The sequence below is a fragment of the Pteropus alecto genome, unplaced genomic scaffold, assembly GCF_000325575.1.
Source record: "Pteropus alecto unplaced genomic scaffold, ASM32557v1 scaffold86, whole genome shotgun sequence".
Taxonomy (NCBI): domain Eukaryota; kingdom Metazoa; phylum Chordata; class Mammalia; order Chiroptera; family Pteropodidae; genus Pteropus; species Pteropus alecto.
In genome coordinates, this window is record NW_006442109.1 from 28,686,742 (window position 1) to 28,711,957 (window position 25,216).

General features: G+C 33.8%; 1 protein-coding gene across 1 annotated transcript in view; it reads right to left on the reverse strand.

Moving 5' to 3' along the window:
- The window catches only part of BUB1B (BUB1 mitotic checkpoint serine/threonine kinase B), a 41,381-nt gene that overhangs the window by 11,641 nt on the left and 4,524 nt on the right, over positions 1-25,216 (reverse strand). The window contains exons 3-15 of the mRNA XM_006920498.3: positions 24,384-24,443; positions 23,811-23,955; positions 20,079-20,275; positions 16,395-16,561; positions 15,092-15,306; positions 14,832-14,923; positions 9,981-10,210; positions 6,673-6,785; positions 6,041-6,153; positions 5,489-5,538; positions 4,331-4,391; positions 4,114-4,219; positions 778-1,052 (exon numbers count right to left, since the gene is read on the reverse strand). Of these exons, the coding sequence (XP_006920560.1) occupies positions 778-1,052; positions 4,114-4,219; positions 4,331-4,391; positions 5,489-5,538; positions 6,041-6,153; positions 6,673-6,785; positions 9,981-10,210; positions 14,832-14,923; positions 15,092-15,306; positions 16,395-16,561; positions 20,079-20,275; positions 23,811-23,955; positions 24,384-24,443 (1,824 nt within the window). The remainder of the gene's footprint in view (positions 1-777; positions 1,053-4,113; positions 4,220-4,330; positions 4,392-5,488; positions 5,539-6,040; positions 6,154-6,672; positions 6,786-9,980; positions 10,211-14,831; positions 14,924-15,091; positions 15,307-16,394; positions 16,562-20,078; positions 20,276-23,810; positions 23,956-24,383; positions 24,444-25,216) is intronic.

Genomic DNA, 25,216 nt, shown 5'->3' on the forward strand with positions numbered 1-25,216 from the left:
TTGGAGAAAAAATTTGAAAACGCAGTTTAAAAAGGACAAATTGGAAAACTGGGATTGGTTCAGATGACTTTTAAATATGGATAGATCATAAGGCTTAGTCCTGGCTCTCTATGCCATTCTCTTATACCAATTCTTTACATTTCCACCTATCAAAAGATACTTAAAAAAAAATCCCTAGTTGCCTATTTGAAATTAGTATCAAATTATTTTATCATTATTTTAAACTTAATATTAAAGAAAAAAATAAATGCCTCCTCTATCCCAAGCAGGTACACTGCCAAATTTCCTCAAAGATATCATAATCCTCCTGGGCCTTTTTTACTCTCATAACCTTCAAAATTTATTTATTTTAACCCTCATATTCAAATTACGAAGTCCCACTAACACTTTATCTGGGGGAGCCCTACTGTCATGTAAAGCAGAGGGCCCCAACCTTTTTAGCACCAGGGACTGGTACTCTTACGAGAATCTAAAGCCTGATGATCTGAGGAGGAGCTGAGGTGGTGCTGCTAGCACTGGGGAGAGGCTGCAAACACAGATGAAGCTTTGCTCCCTCACCTGTTGCTCACGTCCTGTTGTGCAGCCCAGTTCCTAACAGGCTACAGACTGGTACTGGCCCATGGCCTGGGGGTTGGGGACCCCTGATGTAAAGTAAAAGACCTTAGCACAGTACCTGGCACGTAGTAGGAGCTTGATAATTAATTGCTATAACTGATAATCACACACAGAATAAGAATACTTAATAATCTGGTTTGTGCAGCCTATATCGCCAATTACCTCAGCTTCTTGATGCTGAGAGTTGGATTGTAGATAGTGCCACAAGTAGTCTGTTGGTCCTCAGAGGTCTTCACATCTAGATCCTCTTCCTGCAAAAGTCTCTCAGAGTCAGAAGGGAGATCCTTCAAGGATATTATCTCATGAAAAGGAGTGGATACAAAACGAGCTGCGCTAGCAAAGTCACAAGTGTCTTCTGGGTTAGGACAAATAGTTATATTCCTGAAACCTGTGATAATAGCATCTTCACTCAAGGGCTCAATTCCTGTGAATTCATCCTGAAATAGAAACCATGTAAAGTTTAGCTGAAATATTTCAATGAGCATATCAATTTATCCTTTTTAGTCAGAGAGACATACATCAGATAAGCTATTTTCAACACAGGGTGCAGAGTAGCATATCCGAAACTTTAAGGAAAGACAATTTTAAAAAGCATATTATAACATTTGAGGGAAAAGATTTTATATCATGAAAACGGCAAACTATATTTCATCAAAAAATACACTGTGAGGATTCCCCACACAAAAGAAAAATAGTGTATAATAGTTTCTTCCTCCAATCAATTTTATCAAAGAACTAGAGGACTGATACTATTTTTCTTTTGGCTTTGGCCTAGAAAATGTTCTGGTAATCTGCTATCCTCCTAGCTTTTAAGTGGTCTTGTATGCCAAATACTTAATTTTTACTTTATTTTATTTTATTTCTTAAAAGTAACTCACAATCATGGTAGAAAATATGGAAAACTAAGTATTAAAACTAAGTATTAAAGTATTAAAAAATGAAAAACACTAAAAAGTAATATATGTACGTGGTTTTAAAAAGTCAATTAGTTTAAAATGATATATAGTGAAAAAATCTCCCTCCTGCACTTGATCCCCCATCTCCATTTCAATTACTACTCCCAGAAACAACTGCTATTACCATATATTTCTAGTAAGATACATGCACAAGCTATTCTATGCATTTAAAAAAGGTTTTAAAACAGGTGATATTATAGCATATGTGCTAGTAAAGTTGACCCTTGAACAATGCAGGGGTTAAGGGTGCCGATCTCTGTGCAGTCAAAAATCCTTGTATAACTTGTGACTCCTAAAAGACTTAGTCATTCATTGGTATCCCTGGGAGATTGGTTCCAAGATCCCACCATAGATATGAAAATCTGGGGATGCTCAAGTCCCTTATATAAAATGGCACAGAACAATGCATACAGTTGTTTCTCCACATCCTCGGATTCCCAACCATGTATGAAAAATATTGTTTGCGATCTGTGGTAATCCACAGTAGGTTGAATCCATGGATGTGAAACCCAGGAATATGGAGGCAAACTATATATTCATTGAAAAAATTCTCTGTATAAGTGGACCTGTGCAGTTCAAACCTGTGTTGTTCAAGAACCAACTCTATGTATTATTCTTTCTTGTATTTTTATATCTTCTGTGCTATTAAAAATCCTTTAAAAACATGATGATCACACTATGGGGTCTATCAGAAGTTAATGAACTATTTTAGGTTATTCTGTTTTTTACTATTATAAAACTATGTTAAATATCCTTACACATTTAAATCTTTAAGAATATCTTAATTTTTTTAGGAATAATTCCTAAGAGAATTATTAGGTTAAAAGGTTATGAACACTAGTTTCTTTATACATATTGCCTAGCTGACCTCAGAGATTGTACCATTTTATACATTTACCTGCAGTATACAAAAGCACCAATTTAATTTAACTATGTGTATACTAGACATTAATTTTCTAGATTATCAATTTGACATATACTTTAAATTTCTGAGTCAACATTAGTAAGTAGAGGTGAGAGGTACATCTAGAAAAAAATAAATGTGGCTAAAATATTATAAGATTAAAAAAATAGATATCTATAGTCTAAGAATATATTTTACGCAACTAGTACTAATGGTCCTATTAGTTTAGACATTTTAAATATGTTTATTTTTAGGGGAAAAAAATTCTGGTAGGTGCCTATTAACAAAATTCAAGTAAAAGGCTAAAGACTGACTCCTGTAATAATTTGGCCCATCCTTGAACAGCTGAACCTGGAACCACTACCTCCATTTCCAGTCTATTTATTTATCATGTTCTCTCGTGCTATTCTCAAGAACACAGTATGTAATTAAATACTCTTCTACATTGTTATCTTCAGACTAAACATATCTAATTCTCTTCAACCTCAAGACAAGTTTCCAGATGCTGGATTGAAGAGAGGGATGATTTTATTCCTTAAAACTTCAATGAAATGTCAGTGATAATGGTTATTTACTTTGACTTGAATGCCTATGTGGGGTCCTTTTACCCTAAGTATTATGTCACTAGTCCATGGTTAAAATAGAACATTACTAAAGAAAAATGGTTGGCCCACATAACTCTTCCATTGCCATGAAAAGCATTTTATATAAAAGAACAAAGATCTTCTGCTATGTTGGTTAAAAAAAAGTTGTAAAGGCTTTCAAGATAGTGATTTTTTTTTCCTACTTTAAAAAAAAAATGATATAATTCACATACCAAAAAATTTACCCTTTTAAAGTGTATGTTTCCAAGGTTGTGCAACCATCACCACTAACTCCAGAACATTTTCATCCCCCACAAAAGAAACTCCATACCCATTAGCAGTCATTAACACTCCTCTCTAATCACCTGGAAATCCCTAATCTATTTTCTGTCTTTGTAGATTTGCCTATTCTGGACATTTCATATAAATAGAATCATATGATATGCGGTCTTTTGTGTTTGGCTTCATTCACCTAATAAATTGTTTTCAGGGTTCACCCAGGTTGTAAGATGTATCAGTACCTCATTCCTTTTTATGGCTAAATAATATTCCATTGTATGGATATACAACATTTTGTTTATCCATGCATCGGTTAATGGACATTAGGTTGTTTCCACTTTTTGGCTATTACGAATAATGTCACAAATATTCACATACAAGTTTTTTGTGTGAACATGTATTTTTAATTCTTTTCTATATAAACCTAGGAGGAGATTTCTGGTCATAGGATCACTCTATGTTTACTATTTTGAGGAACTGCCAAATTGTTTTCCAAAGTGATTGCACAATTATATATTCTCACCAGCAACCTATGAAGGTTCTAATTTCTCCACATCCTCACCAACACTTGTTGTCTTTTTGATTATAGCCATTCTAAGTGCCTATGAAGTAATAGCTTACTGTGGTTTTGATTTGCATTCTCTGATAACTGATGCTGAGCATCTTTTCATGTGCTTATTTAAAAGCAGTAATTTTCATTTAAACGCTAAACATGAGAATTGAATGAAACAATCTACTAGTCCATTTATATTAACTTAGAAATACTGCTCCTTACACAAACATCTGGAGACACATCCTCATTTGAGGTGATGTTTTCTGAAGTTTTGAGAACTGCAAGGGGTCTTCGTTGGACTAAAACCCGTGGGGGATCTGCAGAGGGACTGGAAAAAGGCATACTCCATTTAGCAATTTTTTTTTCTGTTGACACAGATAACAGTAACCCCTCACTAATAATAATAGAAAACTTTTAAGTGTCAAAACAAATCTCAAACCTGATATTCCTTTTTTCTGAAAGAAGAAACTCATCAAAAATGGAGAAAGGTATACTGGGATCTAGAGAAAAAAGAGACTAGATTTATATTCTTAAAAGTAAATGCTCTATTTTTCACAAGTAGGTCAATTAATATTTCACATTATTTGAAAGCAGAAAGGCAATCTGGTTTTTTTAATGAACAATTTCAAACATATAAAAGTAGATATTACTTAATAATAATTATCTAAACATGGATGATCTTTATTTCCTACCACTACCACTACTCCCCAAACCCAACCCAATTCCAGATTATTTTGAAGCAAATCTAAGACATATCATCTATAAATATTTCAGTATGTATTTATAAAAAAGGTCATTTTTCAAAAGCATAACTTCAAATTATGATCATATCTGTAGAATTAATTTCTGAATTATTAAATATCCAGTCAGAAGTATCATTTTATCAAAATTTTTAAGAAAGTTTGAATTGAGAATGCAGAGTAAGATTCATGTACTTTCTGTGACTATTTGAAATGTCTTTTAAATCACTTTTATTCTATAGAATTTTTTTTAAGTAATTCATTTTTTGAAGAAAGTAAATGTTTGCCCCATAATGCTTAATTTTTTTGCAATTACATCCTCCTGTGTTGTTTAACCTGTTCTTTCATGTTTTATTTCCTATAAGTTGGTGATTAGAATTAAGGTTTGCTCAGATTCTATTTAATGTTTTTTTTTAACTACTTACAGGTGCATATTCATATTTTTACCACTTTAACATGTTTCTGAATGGAAAAGAGAACAAATTTGAATATTAAATAGGCTTAGTTTTAAGCTTTTTTTCCTTTGTTCCAAAAACCACTTTCCAGTGTTGGCTGCTGTATACTACAGATGTGCTTAACTTAGTGTATACTAACTGAAGTGGAAAATTATAAATTTAAATTTACATTTAAACCAAATATTTCAAAACGATGAGGAATCTTACAAAAATATTCCTTCAAATGTCTATCTAACTTCTAATCATATGCTTATAAATGAATTCTGTTATTCAAAGATACAATGTTCCCTTCTCTCCCTTCTTTCAACTCCCTTTACTATGATTAAGAAAAATGCTTACTGCTTGTTACATAAAGCATGGGTTATCAGTAAGTGTTCCATGACATTGCCCAGTACAACTCACCTTTAGAATGAGGTTGTTCTTGCCAAATGTTTTCTGCAAGTGAAGTTTCCCTGTAAAGGAACTTGTTTTAAAACATGTGCTTAGTACTCACAGAAAGAATAATTTAATTCTTAAAAGTCTAAGAGGTCTTTTCATTAAATATTATAATCTTCACTCTAAGATAAGAAAATATTCTAATACTATCAATTCAAATTCTTAAAAATGTTGGAACCTTTGGTCATTAAAATTGTTGTAGAAGTCTACTTGATAATAGATGTTAAGTTATATTAACAGTATAAAGTAGATTATCAATGTTAATAGTAGTCATCTCGTGATGGTTTTATCTTTTAAAAATTATTTAAATTTAATTGCTTCTATAAGATCCATATATCTTTTTTAATCAAAAAAAGTACCCTGTCTTCCCTCATTAGCATCAAAGTTTACGTTGTGACAGAGACTTGCAAAAATCATGTCTTGATGCTATAAGTCAATGAGTCTTCAAGTCATGAGAGTCAAAAGTTGTTTCTAAATGCCCTCCCATAAGCATCATCCTTTCCACCAATGTGATCCTACCTGGCACAAGAGTTTATTGGACAAACAGAATTGGATAGAGTCATTCCTGGGATTTCCTGAGACACTGAAGCAATTTGCAGTTCAACTGTCTCCTTTGTAGACATCTCTTCTTGCTATTTGCATGAAATAAACAAAACCGATTTGTTCTTCCTTTCTAGAAAATGTTATATTCAATCTTTAGTTTCAAAATTAGCCTTACCATACTTTTCCCCTACATATCCACTAACCATATAAAATGTCTGTTCCACAAAAGTTCTTTCCAATAATTTATTAGCATAAACTGGTACTCTGTATTCAGCTAAATGGTGCCAAGCATATAGCATGAATTTCTTTAGTTAATCTCATTTTAATGGAGCATGACTAGAATAAAGAGCTGAAGTTAGAGGTAACAAAACTAATGGGTGAGTGTATAACTAAGAAATCAATAAATTGCATCGCTTATAGCACATGCTACAAATTGCATTGAAGTCACCTATTAAATTACTTTTCTGCTGAACTTTGCTGCTAATAGCTGAGAAACTACAGAAAACTCTAAATGGAGACTGAGAGGACTTTTATCTTCTATGCTTTTATATTGCTTAAATTTGTTTCAATAAGCTTTAGTTTTATGTATTAAAAAAAAGAGAAATAACCTGATCACCCGTTCTTTCATGCTGAGTGGTTTGAATTTCTTTCAGCTTCTTCTCCATCTCTTCAATTTGTTTCTGCATTTCTGCTCTCTTCTCTGCACTGGTCAGTAGCTCAGCTAGAAACAGTAAAGTTGTCCGAACATTTACTCCTCATAGCAATTTATTTTGTCAAAAACTGTCTTTAGGGCTCATGTCCTCAACATATGTATGTTAGTATTACAATGAGATCTCTATTCTTTTATTTATTCAGTCAATAAAAAAGAGAATACTACAGGCCAAGCACAACTCTGAGCATCTAAGTTTCAGTGGTGTATAATACAAAGTCCTTGGCCATGCAATGCTAACATTCAATTTCAAGGAGACAAACACACACGAATTAACAGAAAACAGGGTTAAAAATAAAGTAAAATAGGTGATGTGAGATTGTGTGGCTGGGTAGGGGCATGGAGGTTAGGGGCTACTTGAGACCAGTGATCAGAAAAGATCATTCTAAGAAAGAGATATTATAAAGCTGTAACCTGAATGACTAGGGGCTGGTCATATATAGAGCTGGGGAAATATTCTAGGTGAAGGGACTAGCTGGCACAAAGGACCTAATGCAGAAACAACATCATTGTGCTCAAGTATCCAAATGAAGGCAAGCATGGTATGTAGCATAGCAAAAGGGAGAAAAGTAAAAGATGAAGTTGGAGAAGGAGGCAGGTGCCAAGTTATGTGGGCATAAAGAGTTTATACTGCATTTTAAGACAATAGAAAAAATTGGAGAATTTTAAGTAAAGGAGTGACATGGTCTGATTTAAAAAATAATTTGCTATGAGCAAATTAATGAATTATGGGGAGTGACTAGAAAGTCTAAGGTGAGAACGCTAAGGAGGTTCGGGAGGTAGAAAACAAAATTGAGGATACAGATCTGAAAGAAGTTAGAGTTTTTGAAGGAGGGAAAAAATGATTTGAAAGTAGCAATGGGAAGAAAAAACAACCCTGTCTCTAGGCCCTGCCTGTGGCTTCCTCATTTCTAGTATTCCTACCCCATAGTAAGTAGTCAGCAACATTCTTTGAAGCCAGTTTTTAATAGTAACAAGAAACCACTTTATTATAGGTATGAGGATTTATAAGAATACAAACTATATACAGCAGGGAAATTACAAGTTCATGAACTAAATTCAGAGACCAGCTTACAGAATGAATATTAAAAAATCCTTGGAGGTCTTTTTACTTGTTCAAATCCCGTCTAACCCTAGCACTGGTCCTTCTTTCGCTAGCTAAGAATAAAATGTACTTTCATCTTATTTTTATACCTAGTATAAGCTAGGTATATAAAAACTCTTAAGGAAACTAGTTTTTTGTTATTGTTTTGTTTTCTTTTACTTATTTTACACAATTTTATTGAGGTATAATTGACATACAATGTTCATTTCAAGTGTACAACATAATTATTCAATATTTGTATGTATTGCAAAGTGATCACAGTAAATCCAGGTAATATCTGTCATTATATGTAGTTGCAAAAAAATTTTTTTCTTGTGATGAGAACTTTTAAGATTTACTCTCTTAGCCAGAGTCCCCAACCCCTGGGCCACGGATGAGTACTGTGGCCTATTAGGAACTGGACAGTACAGCAGGAGGTGAGCAGGCAAGCCAGCGAAGCTTCATCTGTATTTGCAGCTGCTCCCCAGCACTAGCATCACCGCCTCAGCTTTGCCTCAGATCATCAGGCATTAGATTCTCATAAGAGTACTGGTCCCTGGTGCCAAAATGGTTGGGGACTGCTGCTCTCAGCAATTTTCAGATATGCAATACAGCATTATTAACTATAGCCACCATGCTGTGTACATTACATTTCCATGACTTATAACTGGAAGTTTGTAGCTTTTGACTCCTTTCACTCATTTTACCTATTCTCCATCCACTACTTCTGGGAACCATAAGCTGTTCTCTGTATCTATGAGTTTAAGATTCCACATTTAAGTGAGATCATACAGTATTTGTCTTTTTGTTTGACTTATTTCACTTAGCATAATGACCTCAAGGTCCACTCATGTTATTGCAAATAGCAAAATTTCATTCTTTTTTGTGGCTGAATAATATTCCATTGCATATACATATTCATCTATCAGTGGACACTTAGATTGAAGAAAACAGTAGTTTTTTTTAAATTCAAATATCTAGTTTCTTTCCCAGCTCATATTTGGCTATCCTCCTAGCCTACTTCTTTGTTAGGGTGGTTCCCATTTTTTAAAAACCTTACTCAACTAACTTCTTGCTTTCTAATCATTCCCTCTTTCCTACCTAGATACGTAAGTTCCAGTTTTCAACACATTATTTGAGCCCAAAGCACCTCTGTCAATCTTAGAAGGGACTAGTTGATATAACAAATTCCAAACTTACTAATAACAGTCTTTATAGAATTTTGCTTCCAACTTGTCACCTGTAACTCAGAAATGATTTGTCCTTAAATAAATTATAAGTGATGGTTAAGTTTCCCAGCTAGCCCTGCAAATGTCATATCCTATTAAGTGAGCTGAGCCATAATAGTAGGTTATTCCGGATATCTGTGTAAAAAGAAAAATTTATTTCTTCTTTCTTGGTGTAGATCCTAGTTAAAATAGCTAAATTGATAAAATTTATTCTTGGACCCTCCCCCACCTCCTTTTCTGTACTCTCCCTCATCTTCTAATGCTTTAAGTTCCAAATTATACTTCAATACTTCAGCCCATTCTGCACTACCTCTTGCTCCAAGTACTCCAGGCTCTAAAATCAGAACTACTTTCCATTTCCCCAAAATTTTGAATTTCTCAATTTATAGTAAAACTTCTCTTAATTTAGAAAGAAGAAAATGTCTTTAAGAATATAAATAACTATCATCTAAGTAACTGCAGTGTGACTGAGTCTGTTAAACTGAATAAGCCCTGGGAGAAATTTCAGGCAAAGTATCAAAAGTGAAATAGTTCACCCAACATGAGGAAAGCACTTAATGGGGAGGCACGGCAGGTATGCGTATGCATGTCAAGGATCATAGCTGTCTGCCGATGGCATTGGTGAATATAAATTGTTCCTATAGTTCAGAGCTTCTTCTCCTCCTTTACTTTTGAACACAGACTTAGTTGCTTAGTTTTTCCCCCAGGGGTCTCATGGAAAGCAGCAATGGGAGTTCAGCTTAAGTAGAGAGAGAAAAACAATAGAAACCATAGAAGCATCACATAAACATACAAACAATGGGACAATTTTCCTCAGACTTAATATATCAGCTTAACCTTCCTACAACTAAGTTTAGTTATTTTTATAAATCTGAACTAAATCAATGCACCTACCTTCCCTTTGCTCTTTTAATTTCTTTCGGAAAACTTCAGCCCGGATCTCTTCAAAGGAGAACTCCCCAACTCCTGCATAAATTTTCTCCTTACAATACATCATCTTCTCTTTCTTCTCCTCAGAATCTTGCTGATGGCTTTGAACCCTTTGCAGGAGATCCCCTTCTTCCTTTCCAGGCTTTCTTGTGCTTAGAACGTGGTTTATACTGGGTTCAATTTTACATGGTGTCCTAAAAGAAGCAAAATAATAATTATTCACCATACGAGTCAAATGAGTTATTTCTTACATGTTTTGACAAAACACAGAGACGATATCAGCAATAAGACTACATGTAATCAATTTCAAAAAAAAAAAAAAAAAACCAAGGTTGAGGAAAGAGCCTAAAAATAATTTACATGGGTTGTCAACAATTATGTTCTGAGTACTACTGTGTTATGATAAGGAAGGAAGTTAGCTCTGAGTTAGAGTCATTAAATAGTTTATATTCCTTATAGGTAAAAAAATATAATACTATGTCTTAATCAAACCTAATGTATGAAAAGAAATTAAGCCCATTTTCCACTATTTAGAACCCAAAAGAATCGGAGTTAGGAATACAGCATTTAGGGAACTAATGATATGAAGTTTAAGGTTCTCAGCTGAGGGGGAAGAATGAGAGTGGTAATATAGGTTTGAAAGGAATAATCATAAAGTTCCTCAATCAGGATAGAACACATGTTTTCAACTCTGGCTATGGATCAGAATCACTTATATACCTTTTATTTTCTTATGTACCTTTTTACAACTAAAGATACCTACCTGGTCCTTACCCCAGATCCACTGAATCAGAGCCTTTAATGGTAGAGTCTAAGGATCAACATGCTTAACCTGATAAAGGACATCTACGAAAAACCCATGCAAACATTATACTTAATGATGAAAAACTGAATGCTTCTCCTGCTAAGACCAGAAACAAGACAAGGATGTCTATTCTTGCCAATTCTAGTCGACATTGTACTGGAAGTCCTAGCCAGGGCAATTAGGCAAAAAAATAAATAAGTAAGTAAAAAAATAAATAAATAAAAGGCATCCAGATGGGAAAGGAAGAAGCAATCTCTATTAGCAGATGACATGATCTTGTTATATAGAAAATTCTAAGAATCCACTTAAAAACTATTAGAACTAATAAATGAGTTCACAAAAAAAGTAAGATACAAGATCAATATATAAAAATCAATTGTATTTTATATACCTGCAATGAACAATCTGAAAACAAAATTATGGAAACAATTCTATTTGTAGCAGCATCAAAAAGAATAAAATACTTCAGAATAAATTTTTTAAAACTAATATGGACAGACACCTTACTGAAGATAAATAGATGGCAAACAAGCATATGAAAACATGTACTCAACATCATGTCATCAAGGAATTGCAAATTAAAATGAGACACTACCACACATCTATTAGAAAGAGTAAAATCTAAAATATCGACACCACCGAATGCTGGCAAGGAATGTGAAACAACAGGAACTCTCACTACTGGTACAGCCACTTTGGAAGAGATTTTGGCACTTTTTTACAAAGCTAAATTTAGTCTTACAATATAATCCAGCTATATGAGTTGAAAACTTGTGTCCACACAAAACCTGCACACAAATATTTATAGCAGCCTCATACAAATGTGCCGAAACTTGGAAGCAATCAAGATGTCCTCCAATAGATGAGTGGGTAAACATCTATGCAACAGAATATCATTCGGCACTAAAAAGAAATGAGCTATTAAGCCACAAAAAGATGTGGAAAATGACATGATCAGACTTGCATTGCAGGTGACCAGGGAAGATTGTGCGACTGGGCCCCACAGGACACCTACTACATAAGACCACTCTACTAAGACCGAGAGACATAGCAACTCTACCTAATACAAAGAAACGAACACAGGGAGGCAGCTAAAATGGGGAGGCAAAGAAACATGTCTCAAATGAAAGAAGAGAACAAAGCTTCAGAAGAACAACTAAACAAAATGGAGACAAGCAATCTACCAGATGCAGAGTTCGAAGTGCTAGTTATAAGGATGCTCAATGATCTTAGTGAGAACTTCAACAAAGAGACAGGAAACATAAAAATGGAGACAGAAAAACATAAAAAAGAAATGAAGAATGCAATAATTTAAATAAAGAATGCATTAGAGGAAATCAACAGATTAAATGAAGCGGAGGATCAAAACAGCGATTTGGAAGGTAAGGTAGCAGAAAACACCCAATAAGAATAGCAAAAAAGAAAAAAGAATCCAAAAAAATGAGGACAATTTAAGGGACTTATGAGACAACATCAAGCGTACTAACATCTGTAGAATAGGAGTACTGGAAGGAGAAGAGAGCAAGAAATTGAAAATTTGTTTGAAGAAATAATTATGGAAAACTCCCTAATTGGCAAAGGAAATAGATATACAAGCCCAGAATGTCTCATATAACATGAACCCAAAGAGGCCCACACCAAGACACATCATAATTAAAATGCCAAAAGTTAGTTATAGACAAAGAAAGAATCTTAAAAGCAGTAAGAGAAAAGCAGTTAGTTATCTACAAGGGAGCTTCCATAAAACTATCAGCTGATTTCTCAACAGAACTTTAAAGGCCAAAGGGATTGGCACAAAATATTCAAAATGATAGAGCAAGGACCTACAACCAAGATTACTCTACCTAGCAAAACTATTGTTTAGAATCGAAAGATATAAAGAACTTACCAGATAAGAAAAAGCTAAAGGAGTTCATCAACACCAAACCAATATTATAAGAAATGTTAAAGCGACTTCTTTAAAAAAATTAAAAATATGAATAATAAAATGGCAATAACTACATACCTAGCAACAATTAGTTTAAATGTAAATAGATTAAATGCCCCAATCAAAAGACATGGGTAGTTGAATGGACAAGAAATAGAACCCTTACCTATGCTGTCTATAAGACTCACTTCGGATCAAAAGACACATACAGACTAAAAATAAAGGGATGGAAAAAGATATTTCATGAAAATGGAAACAAACAAAAAAGCTGAGGTAATAATACTTATAGAGACAAAACAGACTTTAAAACAAAGGCTATACCAAGAGACAAAGAAGGACCCAGTAATCCGCCTCTGGTTATTTATCCAAAGAAGCCCAAAACACCACTTTGAAGGGACATGTGCTTCTATATGTTCATTGCAGCATTATTTACAATAGCCAAGATATGAAGGCAACTTGGATGTCCATCAGTGGATTAATGGATAAAGAAGAGGTGGTACATATATACAATGGAATATTACTCAGCCATAAACAAAGGATTAAATCTTGTCATTTGCAACAAAGTGGATGGACCTAAAGGTTACTGTGCTGAGTGGAGTAAGTCAGACAGAGAAAGACAAATATCTTATGATTTCACTTATATGTGGAATCTAGAGAACAGGATAAACAAACAAAACAGAAACAGCTCATAGATACAGAGAGCATTTTGATGGTTGCTGGACTGGGGGTGAGTGGGGAAATGGGTGAAAGGGAGAAGGATTAAAAAGTACAGATTGGTAACTACAAAATGTTCATGGGGATGTAGAATACAGTATAGGGAATATAATCAGTAGTACTGTAATAACTATGTATGGTACTAGACGGTACTAGATTTATCTGGGAAGATCACTTTGTAAGTTATAGAAATGTCTAATCACTGTGTTGTACACCTGAAACTAATATAATATTGTATGCTAACTATAATTGAAAAAATTAAAAAATACTATTGGCAAACAGAAAAAATAACAGCCTCTTTCGTGTTGAGCACTTATCAGACAGAATTTTTAATTAATCTTACCTATTTTTACATTCCTATACTACCTAGAATATAGTGGAGGGTTACAGATTAGGAAACTCTTGCACTGAGACACAGAGTACGATGTAGTATTACAACTCCAAAATGTTATGTATTAGACTAAATCTCAGACTGTAGGATTATCTAATCATCACCTATCGTACTTTTTCTTTTTCTTCCCCCTTCACTTCCACCTATGACCTATGGATGTTGCCATTTCCCGGTAAGAACTGGATCTCTGAAGGCGGGGCATCTCCTCCCACAGGCTCGCGGCGTGCACCCAGGGCCTGTCGCTCCCGGCACACTCAGGGCGCCTGGTGCGCCTGGGCCTGGCACACCCGGGGCATGGTCCGTGGCTCCACCTGGGGCGCGAAGTTTCCCCCTTCACTTCCACCTCTGACCTATGGATGTTGCCATTTCCCAGTAAGAACTGGATCTCTGAAGGCGGGGCATCTCCTCCCACAGGCTCGCGGCGTGCACCCAGGGCCTGTCGCTCCCGGCACACTCAGGGCGCCTGGTGCGCCTGGGCCTGGCACACCCGGGGCATGGTCCGTGGCTCCACCTGGGGCGCGAAGCCAGGACCTTCTGCATGTAAAGCAGACGTGCTAACCACTACATTATGGAGCCACCCCTCGTACTTTTTTCTTATAAATAGAAATGCTAAGGACTAGGAAAAGAATTAGAAAACATCTGTAAGGAAAGAGTAGGAACAGAAGAAAAACTATCATAATTTCTAATTACTGTCAATAACAAAGGTAGAACATCTTACTTAAATCCCAGTAATTATCTTTGACAACAGCAATATAAATATAAACATATCACGTTAAACCTATCATGTTTATTCCTCAATAAAAATATTACCTAATGGTCTGTTAGCTCTAACATACTCAGAGGAATACAGACATAAAGGAAACACTAAACTGGTTACTTCTACCCCCACAAAGAAGAAAATGCCTTTGGGAACTAGGATAGGGGCCCCTGTCCACTCTTATTAATTCCCACCTCAAAATATCTGGAGTTCAAACTCACATAACTGGCTGTTGTGCAGTCTCTTCCACATACGGAGTAAAACTGGGAAGCATAGAGGGTACAGCTGTCACAGAAGCTGTATTGCCACGAGGCTGGCAATGAAGAAGAAAACTAAAATTACCACAGTTATACATTCTGACACAACATATGCATGCCTAATTATTCAAGAGAAATTAAAAGAGATACTAAAAATATTCCTTTAATCTAAATCTGTAGTTTTTTATAATGTCAGCAAAAACACTAGAGGTAAGAGTCCTTACTCTGTGTTCCAAAGGCCTGCCTGTGTTCCAAGGGCCTGCTTGCAGCTCATTTTCTTTGGCCCTGGACACAGGGGGTGCAATCCATGGCTGGACTGTAGGCGTAGACAGCTCTGCTATAGAAGCCTCATCAGCATTTTCATCAAAAACAGTAATTCTAGAATTACTTTGCATCGGTTGAGGAAATGGATTTTGGAGTCCTCGGTTCTGGTTTGGAGCTAGGAGGAAAAGAATATTAAAATTTCATGTAAAAATTTTAATTATCAACTTAGATGCCAGATAAATTATACCTAAATCATCCCCAAATCAAGATTACTTCTACCATTGAATCAGTTTAAAAATAACAATTTAAAAAACCTTAATGAGTCAAATTACTAACTTTTTAGTCCATTCTGTTTGTTATTTATACTCTCCCAATCTTTTCCTCATCTCCAACCTTTCATTCATATAAATATATATATATAAATTCTACATCTTATTTTAATAATCATTCTAACATTGTCTAGTTTTATCGGAGACTAACCCTAATTTAATCTTCATTGTTGAGTTTAAAATTTTCTGTCGATGGAAATCAGCTAAGATACACTGAATCTAGAGAAGACAAATTAAAATTAGCCCATTTATTAGGGGTGTTCTCTGTTGTAGGACTGTTTATTACAATCAAGCTTCATTATGTTCTGAATAAAATATTCTTTAGGACCATATACTCCCTATACTTTAATTCTAGAATCTCCAAGAACATTCTAAATATTGATAAGTTGATACCAAGAAAGGTATAAGAGATTTAAAATAAATATTCTGGTCTGTGTCCAAATTCCATAAATTCAGTTAATAAATTAGTTATTGCTCTTTGTACCTTCTGCTCAATGTTGCTGTGAACCTCAAATTTTCAAAAAATTAGGTGAATTAAAAAAAACCTTATTGTTGATCATCTTCCAGTTTACAAAGAAAGCCTAATTTCTAGCCCCCAAAGACTTAAGACCATATTTATACACTGGCTGAGGCTTTGGTACATGTTTACGTTGACAATACTCGATATTATTAGATCATCTTTCAACTAACAACTCTTGAACTCAGAAACTCTTGATGCTTCCTATATATTAGGTTTTTCTTAGGACAAAATTGTTGACATGTTTTGGTTTTAGTGCACCCTGTGATCTCAGCTCTTCTTAGACTTCCTTCTTTTTGCTACCTAGTACTCAGAAAACTAGGACAGTGTCTACGAATATATTTATATATTATCTCTTTACATAATTTGCCTACCACCCGAGACTAAGTCTCCCATAATAACATTTAACAAACTTACCCTTGAGAGCACCTCCTATACGGCTGATTGGAGCTCTTGCTGTCTTTTTCCCTTTGCTTTTTAGTTCAGCCAGTGTGCTTCGCTGTGGTACAGAGGCTCCAAAAACTTCCTCTTCTTCTTTCTCAAGTGCCATCAGAGTTTGCCGAGTCACTCGAGCTTGGAATTGTCTCAAGTAAAAGAAGAGACAATTAACTTTTGGTGAGATAAGTACTACTTGCCAGATTCAAAATTTCTTCTTCTTCTTTTTTTTAAATTACTTACCTACCTACTTACTTATTTACTTATTTATTTTTATGGTGACATTGGTTAACGAAATCCAGTACGTTTCAGGTGTACAATTTAATGATAAGGCAGGCATACATACATACACACACATGCACACACATTGTATTGTGTATTCATCTCCCATAGTTAGATTTCTGTCACCAGATATTTGACCCCTTTTGCCCTATCTACCTTCCTCCTTCTCCCTCCCCAGATTCAAAATTTCTAATTTGTTAAAATAAACAAGGGAGGAGGGTAGGATGGGGTAAGAAATATGTAGAAACAGCCCAAACAAAGTGTTTATTCTTTCAGTAATAAAGAAAGCCACCTTGATATCAGAGTCAGTTTTGGCTAGAATGATTTAGCTCCAAGTTCAATTAATTAAAAATATTCTTGAAGATTACCATTAGGTTGATCTGGGGATCAGATCAGGGTGACTAAGACTAAGATTATAGAATTTATTAAGATCAGAGTTTCCCATCAACTTTTTATTATAAAACTCTTAAATTTATAAAACAGTTGAAAGAGTAAATAAGCACCCATATACTCTTCAGGTACATTCAGCAATTAACATCTTGCCACATTATTTTATCACTGTATGTGCCTCTTTCTCTTTCTACAAACATACTGCTCTATCCCCTACACACCATTTTTCTGTAATCATATGAAATAAAGGTGCATCCCATGTAACATTTTACTTCAGCAAAGCTGGCAGAAGTTTGAAGACTAAACTTCCTGTGCTGCTGCCAAAGTTTTAAGTATTATCAAAAGGGTAAAAAAACTGAACAAAGTGCAAATGCTGGCCAAGATGGAGTAAGCCCACAATAGCCTCTCTCTCACGGATTAGAATTAAAATCTCTAGACATAATACAGAAAAACAACTGAGGCCTCTGAAAAATAAACAAAACAAGTGCACTGTGGAGAGGAGTTAAACTTGAAGAAACAACCCACATAGGGTTGTTTCCTGTTTTTTTCCCCTTCTGCTCTTTTCTCTCGTGGTTTTGAATTGTTCCAACAGTGGGGTTTAAAGCAAAAACTCCTACAGAACCTTCATCTTTCTGGCCAGAGGACTGGGAAAAGGGGACTTTGAGGGCCAGTGAGTATGGGAGAAAAACGGGAGAGGATGAGCTGAAGAAAAGGGCTGTTTAACTCTGTACATGAATTGGCGCAAAACCTGGACTCCTGAACTATGCAGGCACAAGGCAGAACCAAAGCAGCACAGAATAGGTTGAGAGAACTGAACTATAATATAAACCACTGTGAAAGTCCCAGACTAACCCCTAAATAACACATACAGGATAGACCCAAAGGTCTTGAAAAATGAACTGACGCTGAGACCATTACCCACATAAGATGAGAAAGAACTTGTGACAGCTGAAGGCTAGTTGCCTACTAAGACAAAAACATCAATATTCTCCACAGAATATCAACCAACAGGACATAGAGTCTAATAATAAGTAACAGAATAGAAAAACCAATAAAATAAAATAAAATATTAAAAAATAATTAGATCATCCAAAAGAAGGCCAGAAAGGGACAACAGATGAACAAGACAGAGAATAAACTGAAAACAAATAATAAAATAGTAGACCTAAATCCAACATAATTAATAATTATATTAAATAGTCTAAACATAGCATATTAAAAAAACAGATATTGTAGAATTGAAGAAAAAAAAACAGAATACACATATTTTTCAAGTGTATATGGTATTTTCACCACTATAGACCATATTCTGGGCCATAAAATGAACCTTAATAAATTTAAAAGACTTGAAACCATACAAATTATGTTCTCTGACCATAAGGAATTAAATTAAAAATCAGCAACAGGAAGATATTTGAAAAATCTCCAAGAATTTCCTAATGGAATGAAACACTTCTAAATAATCCATGAGTCCAAAGAAAGACACAGGAAAATTAGAAAATAATTCAAACTAAATGAAAATGAAGATATAGTATTATATCAAAACTCATAGGATACAGCTAATGCAGTGCTTAGAAGGAAAAAAAAGCAAAAATTAATAAAATTAAGAACAGAAAATCAATGAGAAAAATCAATGAAACCAAGAGCTCATTCTTTAAAAAGATCAATAAAAATCAATAAACTTCTAGCCAGACTGAGAGAAAAAAAAGAGAAGAAGCAAATTACCAATATCAGGAATGAAAGAGGAGAGATTACTATATAACGTACAGACACTAAAAGGATAACGAAGGACTACTATGAATAATTCTATCCCCATAAACTCATCGATTCAAATGAAATGATCTAATTTCTTGAAAACATAAACTACCAAAGTTCACTCAAAGAAATCAAAGATCTAAACAAAAGGAGAAATATACCGTGTTCATGCACAATACTAATCAAAATCCCAGAAATGTATAATTCTAAATTCTAAAATTTATACAGAAAGTTGAAGGACTAGAAGAGCTAAAAAGGACAAAGTTAGAGAACTCATATTATCTGATTTCCAGACTTACTATATAGTTACAGTAATCTGGGTAGTGTGGTATACATTAATGAACTGACACATTGATCAACAGAACAAAACAGAAACCTACACAAACATGATCAAACTGAAACTGATTTTTGACAAAGGTGCAAAGGCAATTTAATGGAGAAAGTCTTTTCAGTAAGTGTCACAGGAACAAATGGAGGTTCATCTGCAAAAGAAAAACTTGACCCATACCTTCTACAAAAATTTAACTCAAAATGGATCACAGATCTAAATGTAAAAAGTAAAACTATAAAACTTCAAGATGAAAAGAGGAAATCTTTGTGAGCTTTGGCTGGACAAAATTCTCAGCTATACCAAAAACGTGATCCATAAGAAATAATTGATAAGTTAGACTTCTTCGAAATTAAAAACCTTTATTCTATAAAAGATACTGTTAAGAAAATGAATAGACTCAATTTAAGCTGGGAGAAAAGATTTACAAATCACTTATCTGACATAAGACTTGTATTCAGAATATATAAAGAACTCTTATACCTCAAATATACATTATGCTAAATGAAAGAAGCCAGACTACATATTGTATGATTCCATTTATATGACATTATGGAAAAGGCAAAACTGTAGGGCTGGAGAATAGATCAATCATTGCCAAGGGATTGGGAGTGAGAGTAGGTGTTGACCATAAAGGAATAGCATGAGAGAATTCTATGGCGTGATGGAACTATTCTATAACATGATCATGGTGATGGTTATACGTCTCTTTTCATTTGTGAAAATTTATAAAACCATATCCCATAGAATGAATTTTACTGCATGTTAAATAAAAAGTTTTAAATATGCCTTTTAAAAAACTGAGAACTAAGTAAACTTGCCAATCCAAGAGAGCACTTTATGATGCAAAAACAACCATTTACAGCCACTAGTTTTAAAGAGTTAAGACAAGCTCCAGAGAAACAGCATACCGGTGCTGGGATTGCAGTCTTTCCAGTGGTTCAGCCTTCTGTTGAATTCCATCCTGAAATATCATGTCTGCTTTCTTAAAGTTTTCTCTAGCTTCATATTCTTCAGCCCATGAAATATAGAACTGAGCAAGTGAAATGCCAATCCCTTGGTTGTGTAAATAACTGTACATATCCAAAGGCTCATTGCATAAATGTCCCTGTAACAAATTAAAAGCATTAAGAGTTAACCAATTTCTATTCACTTACTGTCTATTATGTGCCAAACAATCACTGGAGATACTATCTGTAGTTTCTGCATTGAAAAAAAAAAAGTCTATTATAATACAATGTTGTAAGGACTATACTGGGAAGACCTAAAAAGTAGACAAGAGATTAATTTGTAAGCAAACAGGATGGGGAGGGAAAACTTCAAGAAGGTATATTTGAGTATGGCCTTGAAAGAGGAATAGACTTATATCAGGTAAAGAATGAGAAAGGAAAGGCACTCTAGGCACAAATAGTTTGTAAGGGGTTCAGGCAAGATAGGAGTTTAAAAAAAAAGGTGTGACAGGTCTTGAATGTGAAGTTAATCAATTTTTGATTTAACTGATAGTCAATGTATGTGTGTTGGGGTAGGACAGCTATAAGCAAAGGAATGACATGGTCAAATCTGTACTTTAGAAGGAACCTTATAAGACCAAATATAATGTAGGTAATTCTAGTAACAAGAAGGTGGGGTGGGGGTGGAAATCACTAAAAAGCCCACACCATTAACAGTTTCATACCTATTTTCTTTAGTCTTTTATACAGGATTTAATCCTTTAAAAAGGATTTTTATCATTTTTATAAAATTTTAATATAAAAATTGCTTTTATTCCACTTAATGTATCATTTATTTTTCTATGCTAATGCTTACTCTATTATTTTTAAATAGATGAATAATGTGTTACCTATATCTTCCATCATTTAACTATTCCTATTTTGGGGATGAATAACTTTTAATTTTGCCCAATTATAATTCAATAATAAATATCTTCATGCATACATCCTTTCATGTTTTACATTACTCTCTTAAGATAAATTCCTAGTAGGACTTTGTTAAAAAGTTAAAAATTACTTAAGAATTGTACAAATTTAAAATGCTAGTAGTGATTCCCAACTATTTTCACAGAAATACTTATTTTTAAAACTTTCTAATTTCATATAAATATAGCATTTCAGTATTCTAATTAGGAGCTCTTTTACTACCAGGGAGGCTAATATCTTGTTTATTTATGAGATATATTTTCTCTCATACCTACCTTTTCCTGCTTGTCTGGCCTAAGATAAGTCCTCCTTTTACGTGTGCCTTTACAGTTCAACACTTCTCCTGTTTTTTTTGTTACTTACAATTAATGCTTAATATCTGTCTTTCCTAATAAAGTAAGTGCCAAAACCCCAGAAAATATTGCTACTATAACTCAGTCTCTAGCCAGGTTTTGGTAGAAAAAGCCTGAATAAATGAAATGCTCCATTTATATCTCTGACAAAAACAGTATTTTATAGTTTAATTTTGTAGTAATTCATTAAATTGTTTTTTCTGCTTACCCCAATTAGTGATGATTTTCCATATGTGATGGTGTTTCAAGCAAAGTTATAATTCTGAATGTGCTATAAGATCCAGTCCTTGGTATCTGTTACCATATAAATAAGGTTTAACATTTCACTTTGTTAACAGCTTTCTGAACAGCTCTGATGCAGCATAAGACAGCCAAAAAAAGGTTGGCTGTCCCATGGTTATTCCAGAGTGCTGAATGAAATCACTTAAGAAATAACATAAATAAAAGGATATCGCGGTTAGAGTAATAGATCCAAAAGTTAAAATCTTTTTGGTAACTCCTAAAAAAGCCAAACTAAGACAATTTTACCCTTTTAATTAAAAATACAGGATATTTTCTAAGAACAAAATTTTCCTTAGCTAGACTGTAATTATCCCTTATAAAAATAACTCTGACTGGAGACATGTTTCTGCAAAGCAAAAAGAGTAGTGAGAAAATCATCTCTCACTCTTCCTAACCATCCCATAAAGAAAAAAAATAGTAAAATAGTTTAATATGCACCTTGTTATCCCCATACAAAATTCAGATTATTGCTGATCATTCTAGGGCTGATCATTTGAATTTTAGGGTTGTCTAGATTAGTGCTTCTCAGATTACCTGTGGTGAAGGGGCCAGCTTTGGGAGTTTGTGTGTGTGTGTAAGAATTTCCATTTCATTGTGGACTGACAGTTTTTGAAAATATAATAAAAACAGAAGTTACCAGATAAATATTAATGTGTTTGGATGTTGTGGCAACATCAAATCGTTAACAAAATTTCTAAATAATTACTACTACTCTCAATTTTCGTGCTTAACTTGAATAGTCTGCAGACTATTCTTTCAGTAGCACTGGTTTAGAATATGATTTTTACTTTAAGATAATGTCATTGCTCTTCAGTACCAGCACCAGGTTAGCATAAGCGAACAGAGAAATTATTCTAATTGTTACTTTTAATAGCTCCAAATATATACAATCATAGAATCCTGGGATTTAAGTCACTTTAGAGGTTTACCTAGTCTAAATTTTTAATAAATTTCATATAAGAATATTATATAAGAATATTACATAGAATAGAATGAAAAACAAAATCTATTAGTGTACCACCACCCAGGGACTATGGTATGCACATTAACAAATCTGTTTAGCATTCTTTGGGTACTGTCCTTTGTTACAGATTCCTACAATATCCCTAAGGTAATTTCTCCAACTTGTCAATAAGGATAACAAAGATATATCAAATGTACTGTGGAAATAAAGATACATTATGCCTTCGAGATTCACCTAATTTCCTATATTATTAACTATTTGAAGTTTAAAATAAGCCTTCAAGAGATATATTTTAGTCAAAAATTTTTATCAATTTCAAATGCCAATATTGTATAGTTGTTGTAAATATTCTATTATTTAGAATTATCCAATCTATTATTTAAATACCTATTTTGTATATTTTTTAATTTTTAAAATTTATTTATTTTTGTAAGTATCTAAATATCTGTTATCTAACATTCTAAATATTTATCACTTACTTTTTTCTTATATCTTTTAGGATAAAAGCAATGAGGTTAATGTCTAAGAAACTCTGGTCATTATTTGATTTGAAGATGTTTCCATAAAAAATCTTCAAGAGTGTTCTAGAAATAAAAGAACTACATATCAAGTAAGACAGTACAAAGTAGTCAGGCAGACATTTTTGGATGCAGCAACATACTAGGTAAAAGAAGCCCAAAGACAGACAAAGAATTAAATGTCATTTTTTATGATAATGATTCTCAAAAAGAGAGAAATACTAGAATCACCTACAAAAGCTTTTTCTCAATTTTACTAAACGTCATGTGTTGGCTCCAACATATTTTCTTCCAATACAGTTGCATGACCCAGTGAGGGAAAGAAGGAGGGAGGGAAGGAGAGAGGTACTAAAAAAAGAAAAGAAAAAGAAAGAACCCACTCCTATAGAGAGGTATACAAACCAGCCTTGTGATCACGCTTAAAGGAGTAAAAAACCTTATATAAAAATCCATCTTTAAAGTAGAAACAATTTACCAAATATTGAGTATTTATTAAATGTTTAGTATCTACAAAATGGCTCAGATTTTGCCATTTTTTTTGTGTATCAGGATCTCTAGAGAAAAATCTCTTGGTTTAATATTTTAAACTCAAATAGCATCTGAGACTTACCAATTTAAGCCAGAGACTGAGAAATCGAGGATCATTATAATATCTTTTTTCTCCTTGTAGTGCTTCTACAGCTCTTTCTAATAATGTTGACATATTACTCTCCTTGCCCCCCTGAGGATAGTTCTGCTCTGTCCAGTTAATATACCTGAATAGGAAGAAAAGGAAAAGAATATTTAAAAAATGAAATGTGTACTTTTGTGCTTGCTTCAAGACCCATTCTGGATTTTTTTAAAGCAGAAATATCTAATATATTGAAAATGTTTATTTAGAGGTCTTCAGTGACATGACCTAAGCCTGTATTTCTCAAACTTTTCCAAGTATCTCTAATAAGTGCCTGTTGGAAACAATGGGGATGGGATAGAAGGGTGTAGCTCAAAGGTGAATGCCACAAACTTGAAATGTCTTCAGTCTTGAATACCTCAGGAAGGGACACTATAATTATTCTATCTCTCTGTGTCCCCAAGATACCACTTTATATTCCAGCACACTGCTCAGTACATCCCAATTTGAGAAGCATGGCCACAGGGACTCATGTTAAGTTTCCATTGCCCTTCTAAAATAAAAAGGACTCACCTATCCCAAACATCCAGAGGGTCATTTCCAGTGTAAAATCGAATTTCAGATTCAAATGCCCTGAAATTTAAACAGAAAATGTTAACATAAGCAATAATGACAATAGCCAGAGTGAACAAGTATAACCTCTATTTTTATTCATTTATTCAGTATTTAACATCAATCTAGATAACTCCACTGGAATTTGAGGGTTAAATAGAAAGAAAAGAATAGAATTAGGATTCTGCCTGATAACAGGAAAGACAAAACATGTAGAAATTAGAGAAACAAATTCTAATAAAACATATAGGAAAGCAGTATTATAAAGCAATTTAAAGCTCTGGAACAAGATTCTCTAGGTTCAAATGCAGCTCCACTGATTACTACCTGAATGACACTGGATAAGCTATTTAAACTGTTTTCAGTTTCCTCATCTATAAAATGGGGATAATAATTGTACCTATCTTATTAGGTTGATTAATCTTAAATGTAAAATGTTTAGACACAGTAAGCACTCAATGAATAACAGCTATTATTTTGTATATGATAGTATTGAACTAAATACGTACACAAAAAGATATGTACAAATAAGAATCTTTAAAAAAATTCCATAGGCAACCTTAGTCAGAGAATAATACCATATAGAATTTTGGAAGTGTCTTAAAGAAAGTATTAATTATGACTCTGTAAAGACCTGAGAAAGGCAAAGTGCTAAGACTAAGTTGAGACTTACCAGTTGGAAGTATTATATAATAAAAAATTTAGATAAATTAAAAAAAAAACTGTATAAGGGGTTATGTTTGATATAAAGAAAAACAAAATAGGCCCCGACACAAAGGAATTTATACTCTAAT